The sequence below is a fragment of the Oncorhynchus mykiss genome, chromosome 6 (genome assembly GCF_057628025.1).
Source record: "Oncorhynchus mykiss isolate SJ-2025 chromosome 6, ASM5762802v1, whole genome shotgun sequence".
NCBI classification, from domain to species: domain Eukaryota; kingdom Metazoa; phylum Chordata; class Actinopteri; order Salmoniformes; family Salmonidae; genus Oncorhynchus; species Oncorhynchus mykiss.
Window position 1 is genome coordinate 53,340,209 of NC_143027.1, and position 24,214 is coordinate 53,364,422.

A 24,214-nucleotide genomic window follows, 5' to 3' on the forward strand; every position below is an offset into this window, starting at 1 on the left:
CACATTTAACATGTCGATGGGAATTTGATAGAAGTGATTTAAGTTTCCCTGCATTAAAGTCTCTGGCCACTAGGAGCGCCGCCTCTGGGTGAGTGGTTTCCTGTTAGCTTATTTCCTTATACAGCTGACTGAGTGTGGTCTTAGTGCCTGCATCTGTCTGTGGTGGTAAAAAACAGACACAAAAAGTATAGCTGTAAACTCTCTAGGCAAGCGGTGTGGCCTGCAATAAACTCTAGAGGCTTCCTTAGATTTCGTGCACCAGCTGTTGTTTACAAATACAGTGCCTTGCGAAAGTATTCGGCCCCCTTGAACTTTGCAACCTTTTGCCACATTTCAGGCTTCAAACATAAAGATATAAAACTGTATTTTTTTGTGAAGAATCAACAACAAGTGGGACACAATCATGAAGTGGAACGACATTTATTGGATATTTCAAACTTTTTTAACAAATCAAAAACTGAAAAATTGGGCGTGCAAAATTATTCAGCCCCTTTACTTTCAGTGCAGCAAACTCTCTCCAGAAGTTCAGTGAGGATCTCTGAATGATCCAATGTTGACCTAAATGACTAATGATGATAAATACAATCCACCTGTGTGTAATCAAGTCTCCGTATAAATGCACCTGCACTGTGATAGTCTCAGAGGTCCGTTAAAAGCGCAGAGAGCATCATGAAGAACAAGGAACACACCAGGCAGGTCCGAGATACTGTTGTGAAGAAGTTTAAAGCCGGATTTGGATACAAAAAGATTTCCCAAGCTTTAAACATCCCAAGGAGCACTGTGCAAGCGATAATATTGAAATGGAAGGAGTATCAGACCACTGCAAATCTACCAAGACCTGGCCGTCCCTCTAAACTTTCAGCTCATACAAGGAGAAGACTGATCAGAGATGCAGCCAAGAGGCCCATGATCACTCTGGATGAACTGCAGAGATCTACAGCTGAGGTGGGAGACTCTGTCCATAGGACAACAATCAGTCGTATATTGCACAAATCTGGCCTTTATGGAAGAGTGGCAAGAAGAAAGCCATTTCTTAAAGATATCCATAAAAAGTGTCGTTTAAAGTTTGCCACAAGCCACCTGGGAGACACACCAAACATGTGGAAGAAGGTGCTCTGGTCAGATGAAACCAAAATGTAACTTTTTGGCAACAATGCAAAACGTTATGTTTGCCGTAAAAGCAACACAGCTCATCACTCTGAACACACCATCCCCACTGTCAAACATGGTGGTGGCAGCATCATGGTTTGGGCCTGCTTTTCTTCAGCAGGGACAGGGAAGATGGTTAAAATTGATGGGAAGATGGATGGAGCCAAATACAGACCATTCTGGAAGAAAACCTGATGGAGTCTGCAAAAGACCTGAGACTGGGACGGAGATTTGTCTTCCAACAAGACAATGATCCAAAACATAAAGCAAAATCTACAATGGAATGGTTCAAAAATAAACATATCCAGGTGTTAGAATGGCCAAGTCAAAGTCCAGACCTGAATCCAATCGAGAATCTGTGGAAAGAACTGAAAACTGCTGTTCACAAATGCTCTCCATCCAACCTCACTGAGCTCAAGCTGTTTTGCAAGGAGGAATGGGAAAAAATGTCAGTCTCTCGATGTGCAAAACTGATAGACATACCCCAAGCGACTTACAGCTGTAATCACAGCAAAAGGTGGCACTACAAAGTATTAACTTAAGGGGGCTGAATAATTTTGCACGCCCAATTTTTCAGTTTTTGATTTGTTAAAAAAGTTTGAAATATCCAATAAATGTCGTTCCACTTCATGATTGTGTCCCACTTGTTGTTGATTCTTCACAAAAAAATACAGTTTTATATCTTTATGTTTGAAGCCTGAAATGTGGCAAAAGGTTGCAAAGTTCAAGGGGGCCGAATACTTTCGCAAGGCACTGTATGCACAGACCCCCCCCCGTCTGACCTGAGTGTGCTGTTCTTTCTTGCCGGTGCAGCGTATATCCCACTAGCTGAATATCCATGTCGTTATTCAGCCACGATTCCGTGAAACATAGGATATTACAATTTTTGACTTCACGTTGGAAGGATATTCGTGTTCGTACCTCGTCTAATTTATTGTCCAATGATTGCACATTGGCGAGTAGTATTGATGGTAAAGGCAGCTTTCTGTGTCTCTACCTGTGTCTCTTCCTCTTGCAAATAACGGGGATGTTGGCCCTGTCGCGCGTTTGGAGAATGTGCTGTGCGTCTTGCTTGTGGAAGAAAAAATCGTATTCTAATCCGAGGTGAGTGTTCGCTGTCCTGATATCCGGAAGCTCTTTTTTGCCGTAAGATACGGTTGCAGAAACATTATGTTGAAAATAAGTTAAGTTGGGCGCCCGTAAAACTGCTACCATTTCTTCCGGCGCCTTTTTAAGACAAAGGGCAGGATGTAGATAATGGGGCCCAACATAGCCCTTTACACTCGTACCCGTATTATACAGGTTGAAAAGACTCTTCTTTGAGTCATAAAAGTGTATTGAAAGGTGTGTGGCTACTTGGAAACACTAACTAGGCCTCTCACTCAAACCCTTGAATATTTTTGCTGTCTTATGTTGCGCATTGAACATTTTCCTTAGATATTCTTATCACGTTACTAAGTGTATCCAGTGTATTTTCAGATGTCATTATAATCAAATGCTGCAAAAAGAACACAAGATGTAAAATGCACATCAAATCAGTTTGGATTCAGTCTTGTGTCAGGTGAACTTTTGTGTCCTCATCTTTAGTCTAATAGTTGTCACAATCCAAACTGCTCCCTTTTAATTGCTACCATGGTTATGCATATGCTTTTTATATCGCTTCTGTAAGAAATATTTCAATGTAGCCCAATCCATATAGGCCAATTCCCACAAGGGTGATAGGTTAAGGGAGATGGGATAACAGTATATTTGGGATTACAGTATATTCAATCTGACACCGTCTCACTCTCCATTCCTCTCAGAGTTGGATTCCTTGTTTAGTTTACTTGTCTCACAGACATTCATTGACTAAAGGACCAGGGGCCGTATGTATAAAGCTGGCTTAGAATCAGTTTCCCCTATCCATTTAATCGTATTCATTGTGATCTTAAAGGCTAAACTGATCCTAAATCAGCACTCCTTTGAGACGCTTGATACATATGGCCTCAGATTAGTGATACATTATTATCTGCTATGAAGTGAATCTGGCCAGCTGGATTGGTATGTGTTGGTGGTGACTCAGACAGTGGCCTAAAAAGAAGGGACTCCATCAGTCTCAGCCAGTTTCTCACTACATTGACAGGATTCCTTCTCTTCTCCTTGACTCATCCTTCCATCAGGGCAGCATAGCAGTAGACACTATGTAGGGGGACACACTGGCCATATCCAAAATCTGTCTTGCCTACTACTTACTAAAACTACATAGGCCTATTATGTAGTAATCGTACTACGTACCATTTAGAACGTAGCCTACTGTTTAGTAAAAACGAATGCTGTAGACAACAAATATCAACACCCGTCATGAGAATGGATAATCTAATGCACAAATGTGTTGATTCACATCATTTATTCATTTAGGTACAGCGAGTCTCCTTATCTGATTATCAGATGATTATCAGCTGTTGTCAAACACAAGTGACTCAGAAAATATGATTTTCTTCCTAAAAAGTGTGTAGTGAATTCTACTAGATAAAAAGTTGAACATCCTGGCATTTAAAGCATACTCGATTTTCACATAGTTTAATACTATTTTTGCATACATTATTATATTCCTACTATTTAGAACACACATAGTATTCGGACACGGCCACTATCTGTCTGAAATTACACCCTATTCCCTATATATAGTGCACTAATTTGACCAATGAGGAGACTATTTAGCTCAACTGGGCAAAATATAAATGCATTAAAAAGAGTGCACTGACCTAAATGACTATCTATCATGAAGTTCTTTGAGAGGCTAGAGGGAGGAGGTGAGGGCCCTGGCGGAGTGGTGCGAGGAAAATAACGTCTCTGACAACGTCAACAAAACAAAGGAGCTGATGGAGGACTTTAGGAAACAGTAGAGAGAGCATGCCCTTATCCACATCGACGGGACAGTAGTGGAGAAGGTGAAAAGCTTCAAGTTCCCCTGCGTCTCTTCAACCTCGGGAGGCTGAAAAAATTTGTCTTGGCCCCTAAGACCCTCACAAATGTTTACAGGTTCACAATTGAGAGCATCCTGTCAGGATATAGCACCTCCTGGTATGTCAACTGCAGTGCTTGCAACCGCAGGGCTCTCCAGAGGATGGTGCGGTCTGCCCAACGCATCACCCTGCCTGCCCTCCAGAACACCTACAGCACCCGATGTCACAGGAATGGCAAAAAGATAATCAAGGACATCAACCACCCAAGCCACGGCCTGTTCACCCCGCTACCATCCAGAATGCGAGGTCAGTACAGCTGCATCAAAGGCGGGACCGAGAGACTGAAAAACAACTTCTATCTCAAGGCCATCAGACTGTTAAATAGCCATCACTAGCCGGCTACCACCCGGTTATTCAACCCTGCACCTTAGAGGATGCTGCCCTATGTACATGGACTCACTGGTCACTTTAATAATGGATATTAATTTATTTGATTCGTAGTATACTATAGTAAATACTACAGCATACTACAGTCTGCAAAAACACTACAGTAAATGTAACTGTAGTATTTTTTAATGTGGGTCAGTCAGTCAGTGTCTGTGCCTGGTCCTGTGCCAGTTATAACGTGGAGGCTGAGTGGAGAGGGCACGGATCACATCGGCAGGACTCTGGCACCAACTGAGAGAGGTTCACAAGCCTGCCATGGGGGGCAGCCACTATCTGAACTTGTCCAATTATACTGAACAAAAATATAAAACGCTAAATGCTATAATTTCAAATATTTTACTGAGTTACAGTTGATATAAGGAAATCAGTCAGTTTAAGTAAATTCATTAGACCCTTATCTATGGATTTCACATGACTGGGATTACAGATATGCATCTATTGGTAACAGATACCTTAAAAAAAAGGTACGGGCGTGGATCAGAATATCATTCAATATCTGGTGTGACCAGCATTTACCCCATGCAGCTCGACACATCTCCTTCGCATAGATTTGATCAGGCTGATGATTGTGGCCTGTGGAATGTTGTCTCCTCTTCATTGGCTGTGCGAAGTTGCTGGATATTGACGGGAACTGGAACACGATGTTGTACACGTCAATCCAGAGCATCCCAAATATGCTCAATGAGTGACATGTCTGGTGAGTTTGCAGGCCGTGGAAGAACTGGGACATTTTCAGCTTCCAGGAATTATGTATGGATCCTTGCGACATGGGGCCATGCATTATCATGCTGAAAAATGAAGTGATGGTGGCAGATGAGTGGCTTTTTAATGTCCCCATCACAAGTTGCACCTGTGTAATGATCATGCTGTTTAATCAGCTTCTTCATATGCCACACCTGTCAGGTGGATGGATTATCTTGGCAAAGGAGAAATGCTCACTAACAGGGATGTAAACAAATTTGTGCAAAACATTTAAGAGAAATAAGCTTTGTGTGCGTATGGAACATTTCTGAGATTTTTTATTTTAGCCCATGAAACATGGGACAAACGTGTTGCGTTTATAGTTTTGTTCAGTGTAGAAACACTCGATTTGGGGTTCCATTGCACTACGCTTTGAAGCATTTTGTTACTATGTGCCCTAATGAACACGTCCATGACCTGTTTCGCGTTTCTCATGTGCCTCATAGATGGAGATTTTGCTGGTGTACTTGCAAAACGAGTTTGAGTTTGTTAGTGGACATATCCTCCTAATGTTTCAAAGATTTGCTGTGTTGAACACACCTCTGGGTTGGGACCGCATCCAGGTAAATGGGTGACATCATTTTTCTTGCTTAATACTGTGTGTGTTAGTGTTAATCTTTACGTTGAATAATGCATATGATGCTATGCCTTTCTTTGTCATTAGAGATGGCATTCATTGAAAAAGAGAACCATATTGGTGAACAGTACTGTTTTGGTGAAAGTCAGCAGTGTTTCAGGCCGTGCCTCAGTGTGTCCCAAATGGCCCTATGCGCCCTGGTCAAACGTAGTGCACAACATTGGGAACAGGTTGCCATTTGGGACGCAGACACTTTGTCTTCTTTTCCCCTGCTAGCTGATGCCTGAACCTTAACAGGCAGACAGGATGTCGACTGTGAAAGTGGCGAACATGCCATTCCCTGATTGCTGTTCTTTCTCTTTCATCCCCCAGATGTGGGGAGAGCAGTCCACGCACCCGCCCACATCACAGAGAAGGTGGTGGAGCTTTTCAGGAGTAAAAGTGAATTTACCTTCCTGGCCTCCATCCAGCAGAAGACCTCCACGTCAGGAGTCATCTTCTCCATCCATGAATCTGAACACAGGTAATGCATATTTAATCATTTTATTACTGCCTTTTCAGCAGCTACTTTCTCTATCTGCCACCACAATCGTCAACTGACTTTCCCAGCTGTGACTCTGAATGGCCCCTGTTGGAATTGAACCCACAGATTACTTCTTGTTGCATTCATTGAGCATTTGCAAGACGAATTTGATCAGCCCGTTGAATATATCAATGTCAGATTACTCTGCTTTTGTGAGTGATGGAGGGAAAGGAGTGGGAGATGTGTAACTTTCTGACTGCATGCTTTTCTGCTTGCATGAATTGGAAAGAAAAAATGAGTTGCTCTCTCTCGAACTGGTAAATGACAGAAGGAACATCATACTTGAAGGAGGAACAGACAATGTAGTCGTTGATAATCCAGCATTTGTACAAAGTGCACACTGACACGTTGCTTTAACGTTAATTCCCCCTCAAGCCATTTCAAATAACTTCAGTCACAAATGTATATTATCTCTGTATTTTGTGTGTATGTGTGTCTGTATGTGAGTTGTGCCCTTTTTACAGTCAACACACATATACAGTAAGCTCCAAAAGTATTGGGACAATGACAAATGTGTTGTTATTTTTGGCTCTGTACTCCAGAACTGTGGATTTGAAATGATACAATGAATGAGAAAGTTACAGAGGCATAAAAATCATACCCCCCAAAAATGCTAACCTCCCCTCATATTGTAATGGTTAGAGGTTAGCATGTCTTGGGGGTATGATATTTGATTCATTCAGGATTATCCATAATCATGGTAGCATCCACATTAATGTAGAAGTGTTTAGAAACATATATTCTTATTTACAATAAAAGTGTCTCGGCCTCCCGGGTGGCGCAGTGGTCTAAGGCTGTGCCACCAGAGACTCTGGGTTCAAGCTCAGGCTCTGCCACAGCCGGCCGCGACCGGGAGGCTCATGGGGCGACGCATAATAGGCACAGCGTCGTCCGGGCTATGGAGGGTTTGGCCGGCAGGGCCGGCAGGGATATCCTTGTCTAATCGCGCACTAGCGACTCCTGTGGCGGGCTGGGCGCAGTGCACGCTGACCAGGTCACTAGGTTTACGGTGTTTCCTCTGACACATTGGTGCGGCTGGCTTTCGGGTTGGATGTGCGTTGTGTCAAGAAGCGGCTTGGTTGGGTTGTGTTTCGGGGGACGTATGGCTCTCGACCTTCGCCTCTCCTGAGTCTGTACGGGAGTTGCAGCGATGAGACAAGACAGTAACCACTACCAATTGGATACCATGAAAAAGGGGTAAAAAAAAAAAGTGTCTCCAAAATGACACAATACATTATTTACCATTAATTTCTATTGGACACAAATAGAAAACACCCTCAAATTAAAGCTGACAGTCTGCACTTTAACCTCAAAGTCATTATATCTTTAAAATCAAAAGTGCTGGAGTACAGAGCCAAAACAACAACAAAAATTGGAGCTCACTGTATTTTATCTTGAGAAGAATATATTGGAATGTAACACAGTAACATAGAAAGGATATTTTTCACAAACTATTGTTGAGTGTGCATGTGTGAAACACCCTTTGGCAGCAATTACAACTGTCTGTCTTTTTGGGTAAGTCTCTAAGAGCTTTGCACACCTGGATTGTGCAATATGTGCCCTTTATTATTTTCAAAATTCTTCAAGCTCTGCAAAGTTGCAGTTCATTGCTATACAGACATTTTTAAGTCTTGCCATATATTTTATAGCAGATTTAAGTCAGAACTGTAACTCAGACAATCAAGAACACTCACTGTCTTCTTAGTAAACAACTCAGTGTAGTATTGTTTTTATGTTTTAGGTTATTGTCCTGCTGAAAGGTGAATTTCTCTCCCAATGTCTTGTCGAAAGGCTTTCCCCTAGGATTTCTCCATTCCATTTAGTTTTATCCTCACTCTAAAAAATGCTTGGTTACGGGCCTCCCGAGTGGTGCAGTGATCTAAGGCACTGCATCGCACTGCTAGCTGTATCACTAGAGATTCTGGGTTCGAGTTCCGGCTCTGTTGCAGCCGGGCGTGACTGGGTAACCCATGGGGCGGTGCACAATTGGCCCAGCGTCATCCGGGCTAGGGGAGGGTTTGGCCAGCAGGGATCTCCTTGTCCCCATCGCACACTAGTAACTCCTGTGGCAGGCTAGGTGCAGCGCACGCTGACACGGTGACACATGAGGTCCAGAACATGGCTTATGAGCTGAATGTTTTCTTTTCAAGATTTGAATCTGACAACTTTGTGTCAGAGGTAAAACAAATGGAAGCATCATTGCAAATGTTTGAGAGGGTTGTTGTTAAACATCTTAGAGCTCCCCTCTACTTTGTGCAATTTCCGCCTGAAGACATACCCAAATCTAACAGCCTGTAGCTCAGGCACAGAACCAAGGATATGCATATTCTTGGTACCATTTGAAAGAAAACACTCTGAAGTTTGTGTACATGTGGATTGAATGTAGTAGAATATAACACAATAGATATGGTTTAGATAAAACATTTAAAAAAACAAGTTTTATTTTTGTATCATCATTTTTAAAATGAACAAGATAAAACAAACATTTAGACAGGATGATGGGGACAATTTAAGTGAAAAATATAAGAGGGCAACAGTACTTGTGCAAAGTTTCAGAATGCTAACTTCCAAAATGAGTGTGCTACATGACATTTATCATGAAGTCACCCAGGTGTCCTACACAAGTAGCCCAAATGTACCCAAGTGGCCAAATTGGCAAAGGTATACATTTTTAAACAAATTACTATATCCAAAATACCAAAATGGTATTCTAACACACCCCCCCCCCCCCCCACAAAAAAATGGAGCAAAAAAATAATGGGGAAAAAAAAAATCGATTGATTAAAAATTATATGAAAAAAAATATATACATTTACAAAATAACATGGGTAACTATTTACACACTTTCAATATTTGGAAGACCCTCAGTCATCTATCAAATCAAATCTATTTATATAGCCCCAGCCTAAAACCCCAAACAGCAAGCAATGCAGGTGTAGAAGCACGGTGGCTAGGAAAAACTCCCTAGAAATACAAAAACCTAGGAAGAAACCTAGAGAGGAACCAGGCTATGAGGGGTGGCCAGTCCTCTTCTGGCTGTGCCGGGTGGAGATCAGTGGTTGTAGAGGGTGCAACAGGACAGCACCTCAAGAGTAAAAATGAACAGTTTAGGGTTCCATAGCCGCAGGCAGAACAGTTGAAACTGGAACAGCGGCAAGACCAGGTGGACTGGGGACAGCAAGGAGTCATCATGCCAGGTAGTCCTGACGCATGGTCCTAGGGCTTAGGTCCTCCTCCGAGAGAAAGAGAGAATTAGAGAGAGCATACTTAAATTCACACAGGACACCAGATATTCTTAGTCAGTGTCACTGTGAAAGAAAATGTTCAGTTATAGGTATAATAATAATAAACAGATATATATAGAGAGTACAGGGAACATAAGGTTGAATATATTATTATGACCTGCTAGATCTACTGTCTCTTTTAAATTGACATTTCAGCTAGATCTACTGTCTCTATTATATTACAACAGACCAGCTGTATCTACTGTCTCCATTTCACTTTGTCCATTGATGTGGTCCTGCCCTCTCCTCAACAGCCTCAAATAGGCTATTTCATGTGGGTTGGGGTGGGGCGGCAGACACACGCATCTCACATTTCATGACATTACATGTTTATATATTGCTTGTAAAATTACAAATAATATTTTATATTATTAATTTCAAACAAGGGCATTAGCATGATAAGAGCTTACCAGTCCAAAACGATGTCCTCTAACGTTCAAAAAATATTCATCCACAATCGCTAAAGGAATCGTCCTACAACAATCTGTCTCACCTTCCCAATCAATTTATTCTAAAATTGTGTGTACATCTGTATATCTAGACTTAGATTTAGCTTTCCCTGACTTAGTCGCCAAACTGATTGATATATAAACAGCTGAATCTGCGCGTTAACCAAACAATGCAGTGCGTAATATGTGTTTCTCCTTCCGGTATGAAACTTCAATAGCGAATTACTCACTTTACGCTGGATCTTACAACATGGGTTGGTCTTGCAACACATAAACATGGCGTATTGCCGTTTACCTCAGCTCATTGGCTATCTACCCAGCTAGATTTCAAGACGATCAGTGGTCATTGGGTTAAAAGACAGTCAATCAACGAAATAGCGGGCAAATCATTGGTGCACAAATGTCATGACTTGTCGTCTTCAAATCGGTTTCTTTCAGTCAATACGTCCCGCGAAATGGCCCATCACGTTTGATTGTGTTATAAACAAACCCGTTGATTGCAGTGAAACCAAACATGACTGGAAAAGTCACGTTCTGTGTGGGTTATTTACCTGGAATGTGTCGTCGAAAATGGAATTAGACGGAATTCATGACACAAGCGGTTCACAGAATGTTTCGTGTTAGGCTATAAAAACTGATTTTATCAAACAAAAGATCATTCATTGTGTAACAATGAGCATTGGAATTGCAAGCAGATGAAGATCGTCAAAGGTAAACAATTTATTTTAATGCAGTTTGTGATTATGTTACGCCTGTGCTGGTTTAAATTGTTGTTTTTTATGGGGCTCTATGCTCAGATAATCGCATCGTATTCTTTCGCAGTAAATCCTTTTTTAAACCTGACAACGCAGTTGGATTAGCAAGATTCTAGGCTTTCGATACATGTGAAACACTTGTATTTTCATGAATGTTTAATATGACTATTTATGTAGCGATCACCGTATGTTGTGGAATTTCAGCCCGCTAGCGGGTCCCGTGCGCAGAGGGGGTAAAAAGGCTGATGTTTTGAAGTTATTCAGGGGATGTAACGCACACAAAAGCCCAGGCTCAGACAAAATAAGTGGACATGTGTTAAAGCTGTAAGAACCGACACTGGAGATGAGAAGCAGGTATGGAGAGTTGAACAATTAATTTAGCACAGACATGGAACAGGACAGGAATAGGGCAGCACCGGGTAACAATGACATACGAACGTTAATGCAGAAGCTGGGGACAGAGTGTTGGAACAGACAGATAAAGGTGAGGTAATAACACGGGTGATTGAGTCCAGGTGAGTGTAATGATTCGCTGATGCATGTGACGAGGGAAGCAGGTGTGCGTAATGATGGTGGCAGGAGTGCGTAATGCAGGGCAGCCTGGTGCCCTCGACCGCCAGGGTGGGAGAGCAGGAATAGGTGTGCCAGTATCCCCCCCTCTAGGGGCACCACACGGCTTCCCACCTGGACGGGCCTGATGGGCTGGCCAAGGCATGGGCGCTGGATCAGCCGGCTGGAGCGCAGAAGCCAGACGATCTGGTTGAGGTGTGCCAGCCTATCCCACTGGAATGTGGGAGCCTGGTGAGCTGGCTGAGGCGTAGACGCCTGGCGAGCCGGCTTTGGTGTAAAACCCTGGTCAAAACCCTGAGGCCTACGTGGGATGAGCGCTTCCCAAAGCCAAACAGGGCAAGAAAACCTCTCGAACCAGCTAGGGCGTGGAAGCTCGACGAGCTGGCTTAGGCACCCATGGTTTCATCAGCCCAGCAGAGGAGTTGATGATGTCATTCATCATTTTTGATGATATCACTCTCCTCAACATGGTACTTCCTGAGCCATCGGTCACAGCGGCTCAAAGTTGGTCCCCACATGTCAGAGATACACACCACCAACACAGGCTCTCCTCAGGGATGTGTTTTGTCTCCACTCCTGTACATCTTGCACTCTAATAGTTGTACTAGTTCCCATCCAGACACCTCGTTAAGTTCGCTGATGACACTGTCTTGATCAGCCTGTTGTATGATGACAAGGAAAACCATGGCCCGGTCCTAAATGACTTTGTAGAGTGATGTGATGATTCACACTTGGTCCTCAATATCAACAAGACCAAAGAGATGTGCATAAACTTCAGGACGCGTACACCACCTACCTCTGCAACATCTATCAGAGGTCAGAACATAGAGATTGTTGGGGAATACAAATATCTGGGTGTCCTCTTGGACAATAAGCTTCAGTGGAGTAAATGTACAAACCTGATCTACAAAAAGAGTCAACAGCGATTGTACTTTCTCGAAAAGTTGTGATCTTTTAATGTTAACTATACTGACTCGGTTTTGCAAATCTTTCATTTAGAGTATTTTAACTTTTAGTTTTTTGTTGTTGTTGGTTTGTCAATGCCAATGTCAGCCAGGGAAATATGCTGAGAAGGATTATCACTACAGCAAGCAAGGTACTTGGAGTCAAACAGACAGGCTTGGATGAGATCTTTAAGGTCAGGGCCCTCCGCAAGGCTCACAAGCCACCCCCTGTATCCTGACTTTGAACTACTCCCCTCTGGGCACAGGTATCGGAAAAACAGAACTAGACAATAATTTGTGCCAGGTGTGATAAGTTAAGTACATGTGCTCTTGGATAGCACAACATTTTTGCTCCAGGGACTGAGACGTTTCTCACCATTGAACTGCCCAATACAACGGCCGGAGAAAGGGATGGAGAAGTCCGCCCAATTCCACCACTCACACATTTCATGGAACCTTTCACAGGCCCGCGAGAAGCAGGATAGTGTACGCCCGCAGCTCCCGGTAGTAGGTCCAGACCTGCCACAGCAGGAAGAGCCCCGTCAGATCCAGCGAAAGGGAAAGGAGACAAACTCGACGACGAGGCCGCTGTTGGAGTCAGCACAGATGGAGTCAGCACAGCTGTCACAGATACAGGCAGACCCAGCAATGAAGGCAGAGGTAGATCAGGCACCAGGGCGGCGAAGCTATTCTTCATCTTGATCTGCTCCAGACCTCTCGCAGACACTCTAATCCATTTAGCAGCATGCCGCTGCCTTCGGTTTGCACAACTTGTGACACGGGACCAGCACTATTGGAACAAAACCTCTTGATGTTCTCCATCTACTCCACCACAAGATGGAGGAGGAGAAGCAGATGGAGACGACTTCCTTGGCAGGAAAGTTTCTTGGCACAGGCCATTCGGATAGGGACAGACGACAAGCTTGAGCAGCGTCCAGTAACAGGAGTTGAGAACGAGACAGTTCCAATTTCCAGTTTTTACAATAAGTTCAGGCAGAATTGAAATTGGCTTGCTGAGGATAGCCACTTCATTCCTGTGCATAGTAGGAGGGTGCGCGCCTCAGTGCACATAGAAATAGGCTACGTGGCCTGCGCTCCACGCTTTGGAGTCAGAACATTGAATAAGAGAGGATTTTTTTTATGTATGCATGAGTTGAAATATCATTAATAATCATTAAGTCTGAGTAAGAAGAATGTAGGAATGTAGCAATAAATATAGAAATTGTCTTTTACATTGTAGAACCAGTTTATTGGTTCCAATTGGGTAATTGTATGGTCCTGGGGGCCAAGTGCTTATAAAATGCAGACCTACCTGTTTGAGCTCCTGTTAGACTGATTCAATGTGGTTTCTCAAGGGGAGGCTGTACAGTCTTGCCCTCGACCTGTAATGTCTGCTTCCAACTCACACTCTCAAACACGTAGATCCCCTGAATGCATCTCAAGTTCCAACCCACTTTCCAGCTCACACTCTCAAACACATACTGTAGATCCCCTGAACACAGCTCACTCTCCAGATCCCAATCACCTGAATTCTGATCACCTGCTCACACACCTGTATGTCATTATCACACCTATTTAGTTCAGTTCTTTGTACCCCATCATTGTGAGGTATTGTTTGTTTTGTGACACACTTCTAGTCGGAGTGCTGGTTTCCCCGCAATTGAATCCGCCTGTGTATGATAGTTTTTGCCTGCCTCACTAATGACGCCTTCTGCCTATTCCCTGCCTGTACTTTAGCCTATCGGATTTCCTGCTATCAACCTATTGCCTGATCTCCCAGACGACATTACTAGCCTTTACCCTGCCTGTACTGTTGCCTTTTTGAACCTCCATGTATGAACATCTGCCTGCCCCTGGACCCAGCTACCTGCTTCCTCCTGTGGTCCTTTACAATAAACACCTGATGTGTCCTGCGCTTCAAACCAGCTCTCTGTCACCCATCCTTTTATATACACTACACGTGTCCATTCAGATGGGACAGGTTAAGCCTGATACAAAGGCTATATGTTTTGGGCTATTGCCTGTGAATATTTGGTAAATCTACTAGTATATTTTCAATGATATGGAGCTTTCATCATTGGATCACAAAGACCTGTATAGAAATCTACACGGAGTACATCAACCTTCCTTGCCTTATGATGTACAGTTGCCTTACAACTGCTGCAAGGTTCATATGATACAATGATATTGAACAAAAATATAAATGCAAGATGCAACCATTTCAATTATTTTACTGAGTTACAGTTTATAAACTCAGGTCCCAGACAGGTCTCAGACATGCTCAATGGAATTTTAGATCAGGGCTCTTCACTGACCATGGCAGAACACTGACATTCCTGTCTGGCAGGAAATCACGCACAGAACGAACAGTATGGCTGGTGGCATTGTCATGCTGGTGGGTCATGTCAGGATGAGCCTGCAGGTTGGGTACCACATGAGGGAGAAGGATGTCTTCCCTGTATCCCACAGAGTTGAGATTGCCTGCAATGACAACAAGCTCAGTCTGATGATGCTGTGACACACCGCCCCAGACCATGACAGACCTCCACCTCCAAATCGATCCCGCTCCAGAGTACAGACTTCGGTGTAACGCTTATTCCTTCAACGATAAACGCAAATCCGACCATCACCCCTGGTGAGACAAAATCGCGACTCATCAGTAAAGAGCACTTTTTGCCAGTCCTGTCTGGTCCAGTGACGGTGGGTTTGTGCCCATAGGCAACGTTGTTGCGGGTGATGTCTGGAGAGGACCTGCCTTACAACAGGCCTACAAGCCCTCAGTCCATCCTCTCTCAGCCTGAGCACTGATGAAGGGATTGTGCAATCCTGGTGTAACTCGGGCAGTTGTTGTTGCCATCCTTTACCTGTCCCGCAGGTGTGATGTTCGGATGTACCGATCCTGTGCAGGTGTTGTTTCACGTGGTCTGCCACTGCTAGGACAATCGGCTGTCCGTCCTGTCTCCATGTAGCGCTGTCTCAGGCATCTCACAGTACGGACATTGCAATTTATTGCCCTGGCCACATCTGCAGTCCTCATGCCTCTTTGCAGCATTCCTAAGGCACATTCACGCAGATGAGCAGGGACCCTGGGCATCTTCCTTTTGGTGTTTTTTAGAGTCAGTAGAAAGGCCTCTTTAGTGTCCTAAGTTTTCATAACTGTGATGCAGTGCCTTAGACCACTGTGCAACTTGGGAGACCCTCCGCACGTGGAATCAATCATTCTGTTCTTGACGCCAAATTGTTGTGGAAAAATTCTCATACACGGACACTCAGTCAATCTCAAATGAATCATTGTTTATTAACAGCGCGCTGGAGAAGTTCCAACCAACTCAATGCACTATAGTACACATGTCAATCAGGAGCTCTCCTCGGGCAGTCCCAACAGTTGTCTTTTATACAGCTATACATAGACAAGTTATATTTGCATGATTTAGCATAATTAATGAATCAATACCGTTTTGTTTCAGTCATGTTACTGACCAATACTGTTTCATAACGTGACAGACCAACACCTCACGAGGCGTTTCCTCTCTAAACTGAGATATCTTTTGTTTGTTCTTAAAACAACATTTGGGGGTACTGCCAAATTGCATCTACTGATAGGTGTTATTTTTACAGTCAGCCACTTGCATGAACACAGAAATTGGTTTATAGAACCTCTTGATACTAGCCATCCCGGATCCGGGATCGTAAATACAGCCTCAAGCTCATTACCATAACGCAACGTTAACTATTAATGGAAATCGCAAATGAAATGAAATAAATATGCTAGCTCTCAAGCTTAGCCTTTTGTTAACAACACTGTCATCTCAGATTTTCAAAATTGATAGCTATTGATAGCTAGCGTAGCATTTAGCGTAGCATTCAGCGGGCAACATTTTCACAAAAACACGAAAAGCATTCAAATAAAATAATTTACCTTTGAAGAACTTCGGATGTTTTCAATGAGGAGACTCTCAGTTAGATAGCAAATGTTCAGTTTTTCCAAAAAGATTCTTTGTGTAGGAGAAATCGCTTCGCTTTGTTCATCGCGTTTCATCGCGTGGCAAACAAAAAAAAACGAAAATTCACTCATCAAAGCGCCAAACTTTTTTCCAAATTAACTCCATAATATCGACTGAAACATGGCAAACGTTGTTTGGAATCAATCCTCAAGGTGTTTTTCACATATCTCTTCGATGATATATCGTTTGTGGAAGTCTGCTTTCTCCTCTGAATCCACATGGAAGAATACTTGCACCTGGAGATTACGCACCAATTTCGACGCAGGACACCAGGCGGACACCAGGCGGACACCTGGTAAATGTGGTCTCTTATGGTCAATCTTCCAATGATATGCCTACAAATACGTCACAATGCTGCAAACACCTTGGGGAAACGACAGAAAGTGTAGGCTCATTCCTTGCGCAGTCACAGCCATATAAGGAGACAATGGAAAACAGCGCCTCAAAAATGTTGCTCACTTCCTGTTTGAAGTTTCATCTTGGTTTCGCCTGTAGCATCAGTTCTGTGGCACTCACAGATAATATCTTTGCAGTTTTGGAAACGTCAGAGTGTTTTCTTTCCAAAGCTGTCAATTATATGCATAGTCAAGCATCTTTTCGTGACAAAATATCTTGTTTAAAACGGGAACGTTTTTCATCCAAAATTGAAATACTGCCCCTAGAGTTTCAACAGGATAACTAATAGAACAGTATAGAAATAGCACAAACATTAAAATTCCCATTACACAGCTTTGCACACTCTCGGCATTTTCCTAACCTGCTTCATAAGTTAGTCACCTGAAATGTATTACAATTAACAGGTGTGCCTTGTTAAAAGTTAATTCGTTTGAGACAATCAGTTGTGTTGTGACAACGTAGGGGTGATATGCATAAAATAAAATAACCCTATTTAGTAAAAGACCAAGTCCATATTATGGCAAGAAGAGAAAAGAAAGTCCATCATTACATTATTAAGACATGAAGGTCAGTCAATACGGACAATTTCAATAACTTTGAAAGTTTCTTCAAGTGCAGTTGCTAAAACCATCAAGTGCTATGATGAAACTGGCTCTCATGAGGACCGCCACAGGAAAGGAAGACCAGAGGTACCTCTGCTGCAGAGGATAAATTAGAGTTAACTGCACCTCAGATTGTTGTCCAAATAAATGCTTCACAGAGTTCAAGTAACAGACACATCTGCAAAGAAACCACTACTAAAGGACACCAATAATAAGAAGAGACTTGCTTGTGCCAAGAAACACTAGCAATGTACATTTGACCAGTGGAAATCTGTCCTTTGGTGTGATGAGTCCAAATTTGAGATTTTTGGTTCTAACCGTCATGTCTTTGTGAGACGCAGAGTAGGTGAACGGATGATCTCTGCATGTGTGGTTCCCACCGTGAAGCATTGAGGAGGAGGTGTGATGGTGTGGGGATGCTTTTCCGATTACACTGTCTGTCATTTATTTCGAATTCAAGGCCACTTAATTAGCTTGGATACCACAGCATTCTGCAGCAATACGCCATCCCATCTGGTTTGGACTTAGTGGGACTATCATCGTTTTTCAACAGGACAATGACCCAAAACATACCTCCAGGCTGGGTAAGGGCTATTTGACCAAGAAGGAGAGTGATGGAGTGCTGCATCAGATGAACTGGCCTCTTATAAGCTTTCGGGTTAGAGTCCTGCTCCTTTGAAAGCGGCAGCAGATGTTGCATGTAATCCATGGCTTCTGTTTGGGGTATATACAGTATATATATATATATATATATATATATATATATATATATATATATATATTGTATCTTTATCTTGAATTACTGGCCCATATTCAGACAATCCCGCTGATTGAATCAGAAACCCTGTCTTTGATGTCTGTAAATGCAGAATAATAACACTCCCCAGTAATGCTAGTTCATTTGCTCTGACTTAATTGTTTAAGGGTAACACAATTTCTCGCACAGGAGGGAGCAATGGTTGCTATGGAAACAGTAACAGGGGTCATTCATTCGATGGTGATGATGGGTTTTGAAGTTTATCTCCTCCATCTCCTCTTAGGAGCATACCTTTAATGGTATATAATGTATGGGCTTTTAAGATGAACATGTAGTGAAATTAAATACAAATTAGCACCTCACAGTAAAGGCTATAGTTATATACTGTTGAAAAAGCTTATTCACGAGAAACGTCCTACACTGTATGTCGGCTATTGTGTTTAAATAAATATACTCATTTTGTGCAATGTATCTCCCAACGGGTACAATCTTTTTAAATAATGTCATTGTGACATATTTTATACTCTCTCTTGGACAGACTACCTAACATAACTGGTATCGTAATGGTATCGTACGGCCCTACATGAAGAATGAGGACGGACTGATTGGATCCAGACATTGAAACAGATTTCACCAATATTCCAAAATATGAATTTATAAGATTGATTCAATATTTTGAACTTAAAATAAAATGTATTGATTTGTTCACGTTTCTCACAAGATATGAAAATAATGCATTGGTGATTCATATTTCCTGCAACTTTCTAAAGAAGCAACGAAATGGGATGCCTCTTTCTGTGGGTGGCGCACAATGTCTATCACTGTAGCCAGTTAGCGATGCTGATGATAACGGTGTGATAATAGTTCTACCAATGTTTTACGGCCTCTGCATTATAATACACCATGACTGATCCTATATCTCTCAGCCTCTCTAGCCTCTCTCTATACCTGGCATCCACCAAATGCTGCACTTTGTCCCCCCCACACAATTACAGCACTTAACCTTCACATTTCTTCCACATTCACCGTAATCATGTGCACCTCCACACTTGGCACATATTTTCTTTCGTTTACACTGAGCAGCTATGTCCATTATTTGGCATTTAAAACACTGCTGTGCATATGGGACTAATTATCTAACATTGAAACTAAGGAATCCTATCTGTGCTTTTCCCGGCAAGACTTTCTCAAACTTCAGCATCACTGATAAGCTTTCACTTCTTTGACCCTCTTTCCTACTGATCAACCTTTTGGCCTCAATCATTCTGCCTCCCTTCACATTTTCTTTGATATCATCCTTGGAGATAGATATTGGGACCCCAGTGATGACTCCCCTCAATCTACCATAAGCACCAGGGACATGGCTTTTAATCTTCTTCCCTTTAAGCTTTTCCATTTTCAGAACCTTCTCTTGCTGAGCCTGGCTACCACACAATATTAACAATATACCATTTCCAATGAACCGAGCTCATTTCACTTCACCTACCTCTTTCTTTACAGCATTATTTAGTCGGATAGGATGTAAGTGAGGCCCTGTGGTCTCATCAAACACTATCACCACTTTCCACTCCAACACATCATTACTCTTGCTTCCTACCTTGGCCCTCTTTATGCTTTCTTTACTAGATGCTCTACTGCTTTCTGTATCATGATCTCTCTTCTTCCTATGTCTTTCCACTACCAACCACTCTGGTCAATCTGGTCGTTGGGCAGTTTATTAAACTTAATACATTTTCTACCGCTATTGTTCAAACGAAACGTCCCGCAGCAGCTTTTCTGCATCTAAAAAGTAGGATTAGTTGAAGAAAGTCTGTTGAAATCGGCTCTTTGGCTGATAATCGTGACGTACATTCCATGCGACAATCTGTTCATGCAAAAAATCTAAAATCTAAACGTTTAGAAAGTGTTTTCAGGTTCAAAAAAGTTTGGACACGCATTCATTCAAGAGTTTTTCCATATTTTTGGTACCGTATTTTAGATTCTTTAAAGTAGCCACCCTTTGCCTTGATGACAGATTTGAACACTCTTGGCATTCTCTCAACCAGCTTCACCTGGAATGCTTTACCAACAGTCTTGAAGGAGTTCTCACATATGTTGAGCACTTGTTGGCTGTTTTTCCTTTACTCTGCGGTCCAACTCATCCCAAACCATCTCAATTGGGTTGAGGTCGAGTGATTGCGGAGGCCAGATCATCTGATGCAGCACTCCATCACTCTCCTTCTTGGTCAAAAATCCCCTACATAGCCTGGAGGTGTGTTGGGTGATTGTCTTCTTGAAAAACAAATGATAGTCCCACTAAGCTCAATCCAGATGGATTGGTGTATCGCTGCAGAATGCTGTGGTAGCCATGCTGGTTATTAAGAGTGCCTTGAATTCTAAATAAATCACTGACAGTGTCACCAGCAAAGCACCATCACACCTCCTCCTCCATGCTTCACGGTGGGATTACCACATGCGGAGATCATCCGTTCACCTACTCTGCTTCTCACAATGACATGGCAGTTGGAACCAAAAATCTCAAATTCGGACTCATCAGACCAAAGGACAGATTTCCACTGGTCTAATATCCATTGCTCGTGTTTCTTGGTCCAAGCAAGTCTCTTCTTCTTATTGGTGTCCTTTAGTGGTGGGTTCTTTGCAGAAATTTGACCATGAAGGCCTGATTCACGCAGTCTCCTCTGAACAGTTAATGTTGAGATGTGTCTATTAGTTGAACTCTGTGAAGCATTTATTTGGGCTGCAAACGGAGGTGCAGTTAACTCTAACTAACTTATCCTCTGCAGCAGAGGTAACTCTGGGTCTTCCTTTCCTGTATCGGTCCACATGAGAGACAGTTTCATCATAGCACTTGATGGTTTTTGCCACTGCACTTGAAGAAACTTTAAAAGTTCTTGACATTTTCTGGATTGACTGACCTTTGTTTTACCAAATTGGTAAATCTTCTGTATACCACCCCTACCTTGTCACAACACAACTGAAAGGGTCAAATGCATTAAGAAGGAAAGAAATTCCACAAATTAACTTTTAACAAGGCACACCTGTTAATTTAACCTCATGATGCTGGTTGAGAGAATGCCAAGAGTGTGCAAAGCTGCAGAAGTTTTGCTAATGTCTGGGTTGCAACCAGATAACCAAAAGATGATATCTTTCCCAAGATGTCTTGATAGCAAAAAATGCATCTATACCTCGTTGTAATGTAATGGACCAGTTGGTTGTAATCTGGTTGTATGACGTCTTGTCAGACAGAAAACCAGTTTAGGGAATGAAGGATACCTAGTCAGTTGTACAACTGAATGCATTCAACTGAAATGTGTCTTCCACATTTAACCCAAGCCCTCTGAATAAGAGAGGTGCGGGGGGGGGGCTGCCATAATCGGCATCCACGTCTTCGGCGCCCCGAGAACAGTGGGTTAACTGTCTCGCTCAGGGGCAGGATGACAGATTTTTACCATGTCAGTTTGGGGATTCAATCCAGCAACCTTTCGGTTACTGGCACAATGCTCTAACCTCTAGACCACCTGCCACCCCTTTTACCAGACATAATTAAGACATCACATGCCAAATGTTGCCCGCTGGCCCTGTGAATGAATGAACCTGGATTAGGCAGGTTCTGGTTCTGATTAATCCCTTCATGAATAGATGCCTGCCACGAATGAAAATGCAGGCAGATTTGGATGCATGTGAATGGTTGTTGTATTGCCCAGCAATGAGGTTGGTGATCTCTTAGAGGTGGCAGTTGCCTGGGTACAGAGTACATGTGTTGATTTAATGTTGGCTCTTAAACGTTGAGGTCTGTCTGTTTCTCTGGAACAGCTCCCGAACATTAAAGTGGGAACAGGATCATCACATGACTTGTGTTCAGTCACACGGCTTACGTCCCAAATGGCACCCTCTTTCCTATTTAGTGCACTTCCTGTGGGCCCTGGCCAAAAGTAGTGTGTTAAATAGGGAATAGGGTTCCATTTAGGATGCAGGCACACGCTCTGAGGGTTTACAACTTAATTAATTCACGTCATATTTGAGTTAATCTCCCTTCGTTTGATCAACGGCCCATTGAATCCACGGCCATATACATTATTATTCTGTGTGTCGCATGCCAGTACTGTTTGGGATAGCTATCACGTGCTGCTCTCAGTTTTTCGGCAAACTGAGAATTGGGAGAGGGATAAATCCAGCTTCCCAGAATGGAGCCTCACTTGGCATTCTACATAGCGAGTTGGTTGTATCCTCGCTGGGCATAAATATGGATGGGGCCTGGCTGGGCTGAAGTGTGTGTGCGAGTTGGAACCCTGTGTGTGTATGTGTGCGTGTGTGTGTACATATGTGCACTTGCGTGTGTGGTGGAATCTGGAGATTAGAAACGGGAAAATGGTGGTTGTTTCAAGGGGCCAGTGTGCAGAAGTTTTTGAGGAAACAGAAATGTCACGCCTGGCTGGCTACGGTTCCCTGGGTGCAGGCTGTGGCCTCCTGGCTCTTAATTTAGCGCGGCTGATCAGAGCCTGAGTGCAGGGGGTAAGGAGATGTTTGGGCCTGGGTCATTACGCCCAATTGAAGGTTTATGCTGCCGCTCCTCCCTGTGTGTGCAATGCTGGACAGGTTTAGAGACAGACGGCTTTAGAGACACACTCCCACACTCCTCCTCTCATTCTCCTCTGGGTGCTGACTCTCTCGTCTGCTTTGCCTTTGCACCACTCTTGCTGTCCTTTTAAATGTTTTTCTTCTAATTTTCTTGTTCTTCAGACAGACAGCAGACTCTTCTTGTCAGTTCTCTTCAGACCATTTGTTTTCTTTGGTTCTGTTCTCGTTGGTTCTCTTCTCTCTTGTTTTTTTCTCTACTTTCCTCTTCTCCTGTCAGCCTAACCTTGCATGTCTTTTTAGATTATTATTTCGCCATACGCGTTATTATCTGGCTTGTTTTCCTCTTGATGTTTGTATTAAATACTTTTTTCACTTGTTTTAAATCAGTCATTATGATAACAGACAGCTCCAAGTTGCCCATTACCCTATTGCCTTCACAAAAATATTGCATACAGTTGAATGTACACTACAGGTCAAAATAACATATAGAACATCTACTCATTCAAGTATTTTCTTTATTTTGACTATATTATACATTGTAGAATAATAGTGAAGACATCAAAACTATGAAATGAGTGTGCAAAGCTGTCATCAAGGCAAAGGGTAGCTATTTGAAGAATCTCAAATATAAAATATATTTTTAAAATATATTTTTAATTGTTTAACACTTTTTTGGTTACTACATGATTCCATATGTGTTATTTCATAGTTATTTCATAGTCAACGTACACAATAAAGAAAAACCCTTTAATGAGAAGGTGTTTTAAAACTTTTGACGGGTAGGGTATGCATGTTGAATATTAACACACCACATTCCCTCATTGCATAACCTCATGACCTCAAGCTAAATCCTTCTCCATATTTCTCAGGGGCTGTAAGCGCTTCAGTGATCTCTGAACTCTGCCTGTAACCTTCGCCCTCTCCTCCGTTGCAGTTACTTTGAGCTGGAGAGCAGTGGGCTGAGGGAGGAGATCCGCTACCACTACCGCTACAAAGGCAAGCCCCGCTCAGAGTCCTTCCCCTACCGACTAGCCGATGGCCAGTGGCACAAGATAGCCCTTTCCATCAGTGCTACACACCTATTGCTGCATGTCGACTGCAACAGGTAAAAGACACACACAGGCGTAAACACATGTATGCGTATGCATGCACACACACCTATTGGTTAACATACAATCTAGCCATCTCCATTAGTGCTACAAGTACACTCCATACTACCTACAAGTACAAGCAGTAATACAGACTGAAAGTCAGGTAATGGAAGCATCAGCTTGAACCAGCTTGAACCTTATATAACTGGCATCACTCATGTCACCTTTAGCCTAAAATGGCGTCTTTGCTGGCAGGATGTTACCAGAGGTGAAACCCCTGATACTGCTGTGAACTAACACTGTAGAAACTCACAGGTGGATGCACAAACACCTACACACGTA

At 42.8% G+C, this 24,214-nt stretch overlaps 1 protein-coding gene and 1 long non-coding RNA gene across 3 annotated transcripts in view; one reads left to right on the top strand and one right to left on the bottom strand.

Annotated features, from left to right (window-relative positions):
• LOC149982921 (uncharacterized) overlaps positions 1-24,214 on the bottom strand; it is a 255,617-nt gene that overhangs the window by 182,190 nt on the left and 49,213 nt on the right. The window lies entirely within an intron of this gene.
• LOC110526153 (protein kinase C-binding protein NELL1) overlaps positions 1-24,214 on the top strand; it is a 408,096-nt gene that overhangs the window by 19,585 nt on the left and 364,297 nt on the right. Inside the window, exons 3-4 of the mRNA XM_021606800.3 lie at positions 6,232-6,382; positions 23,716-23,886. Coding sequence (XP_021462475.3) covers positions 6,232-6,382; positions 23,716-23,886 — 322 coding nt within the window. The remainder of the gene's footprint in view (positions 1-6,231; positions 6,383-23,715; positions 23,887-24,214) is intronic.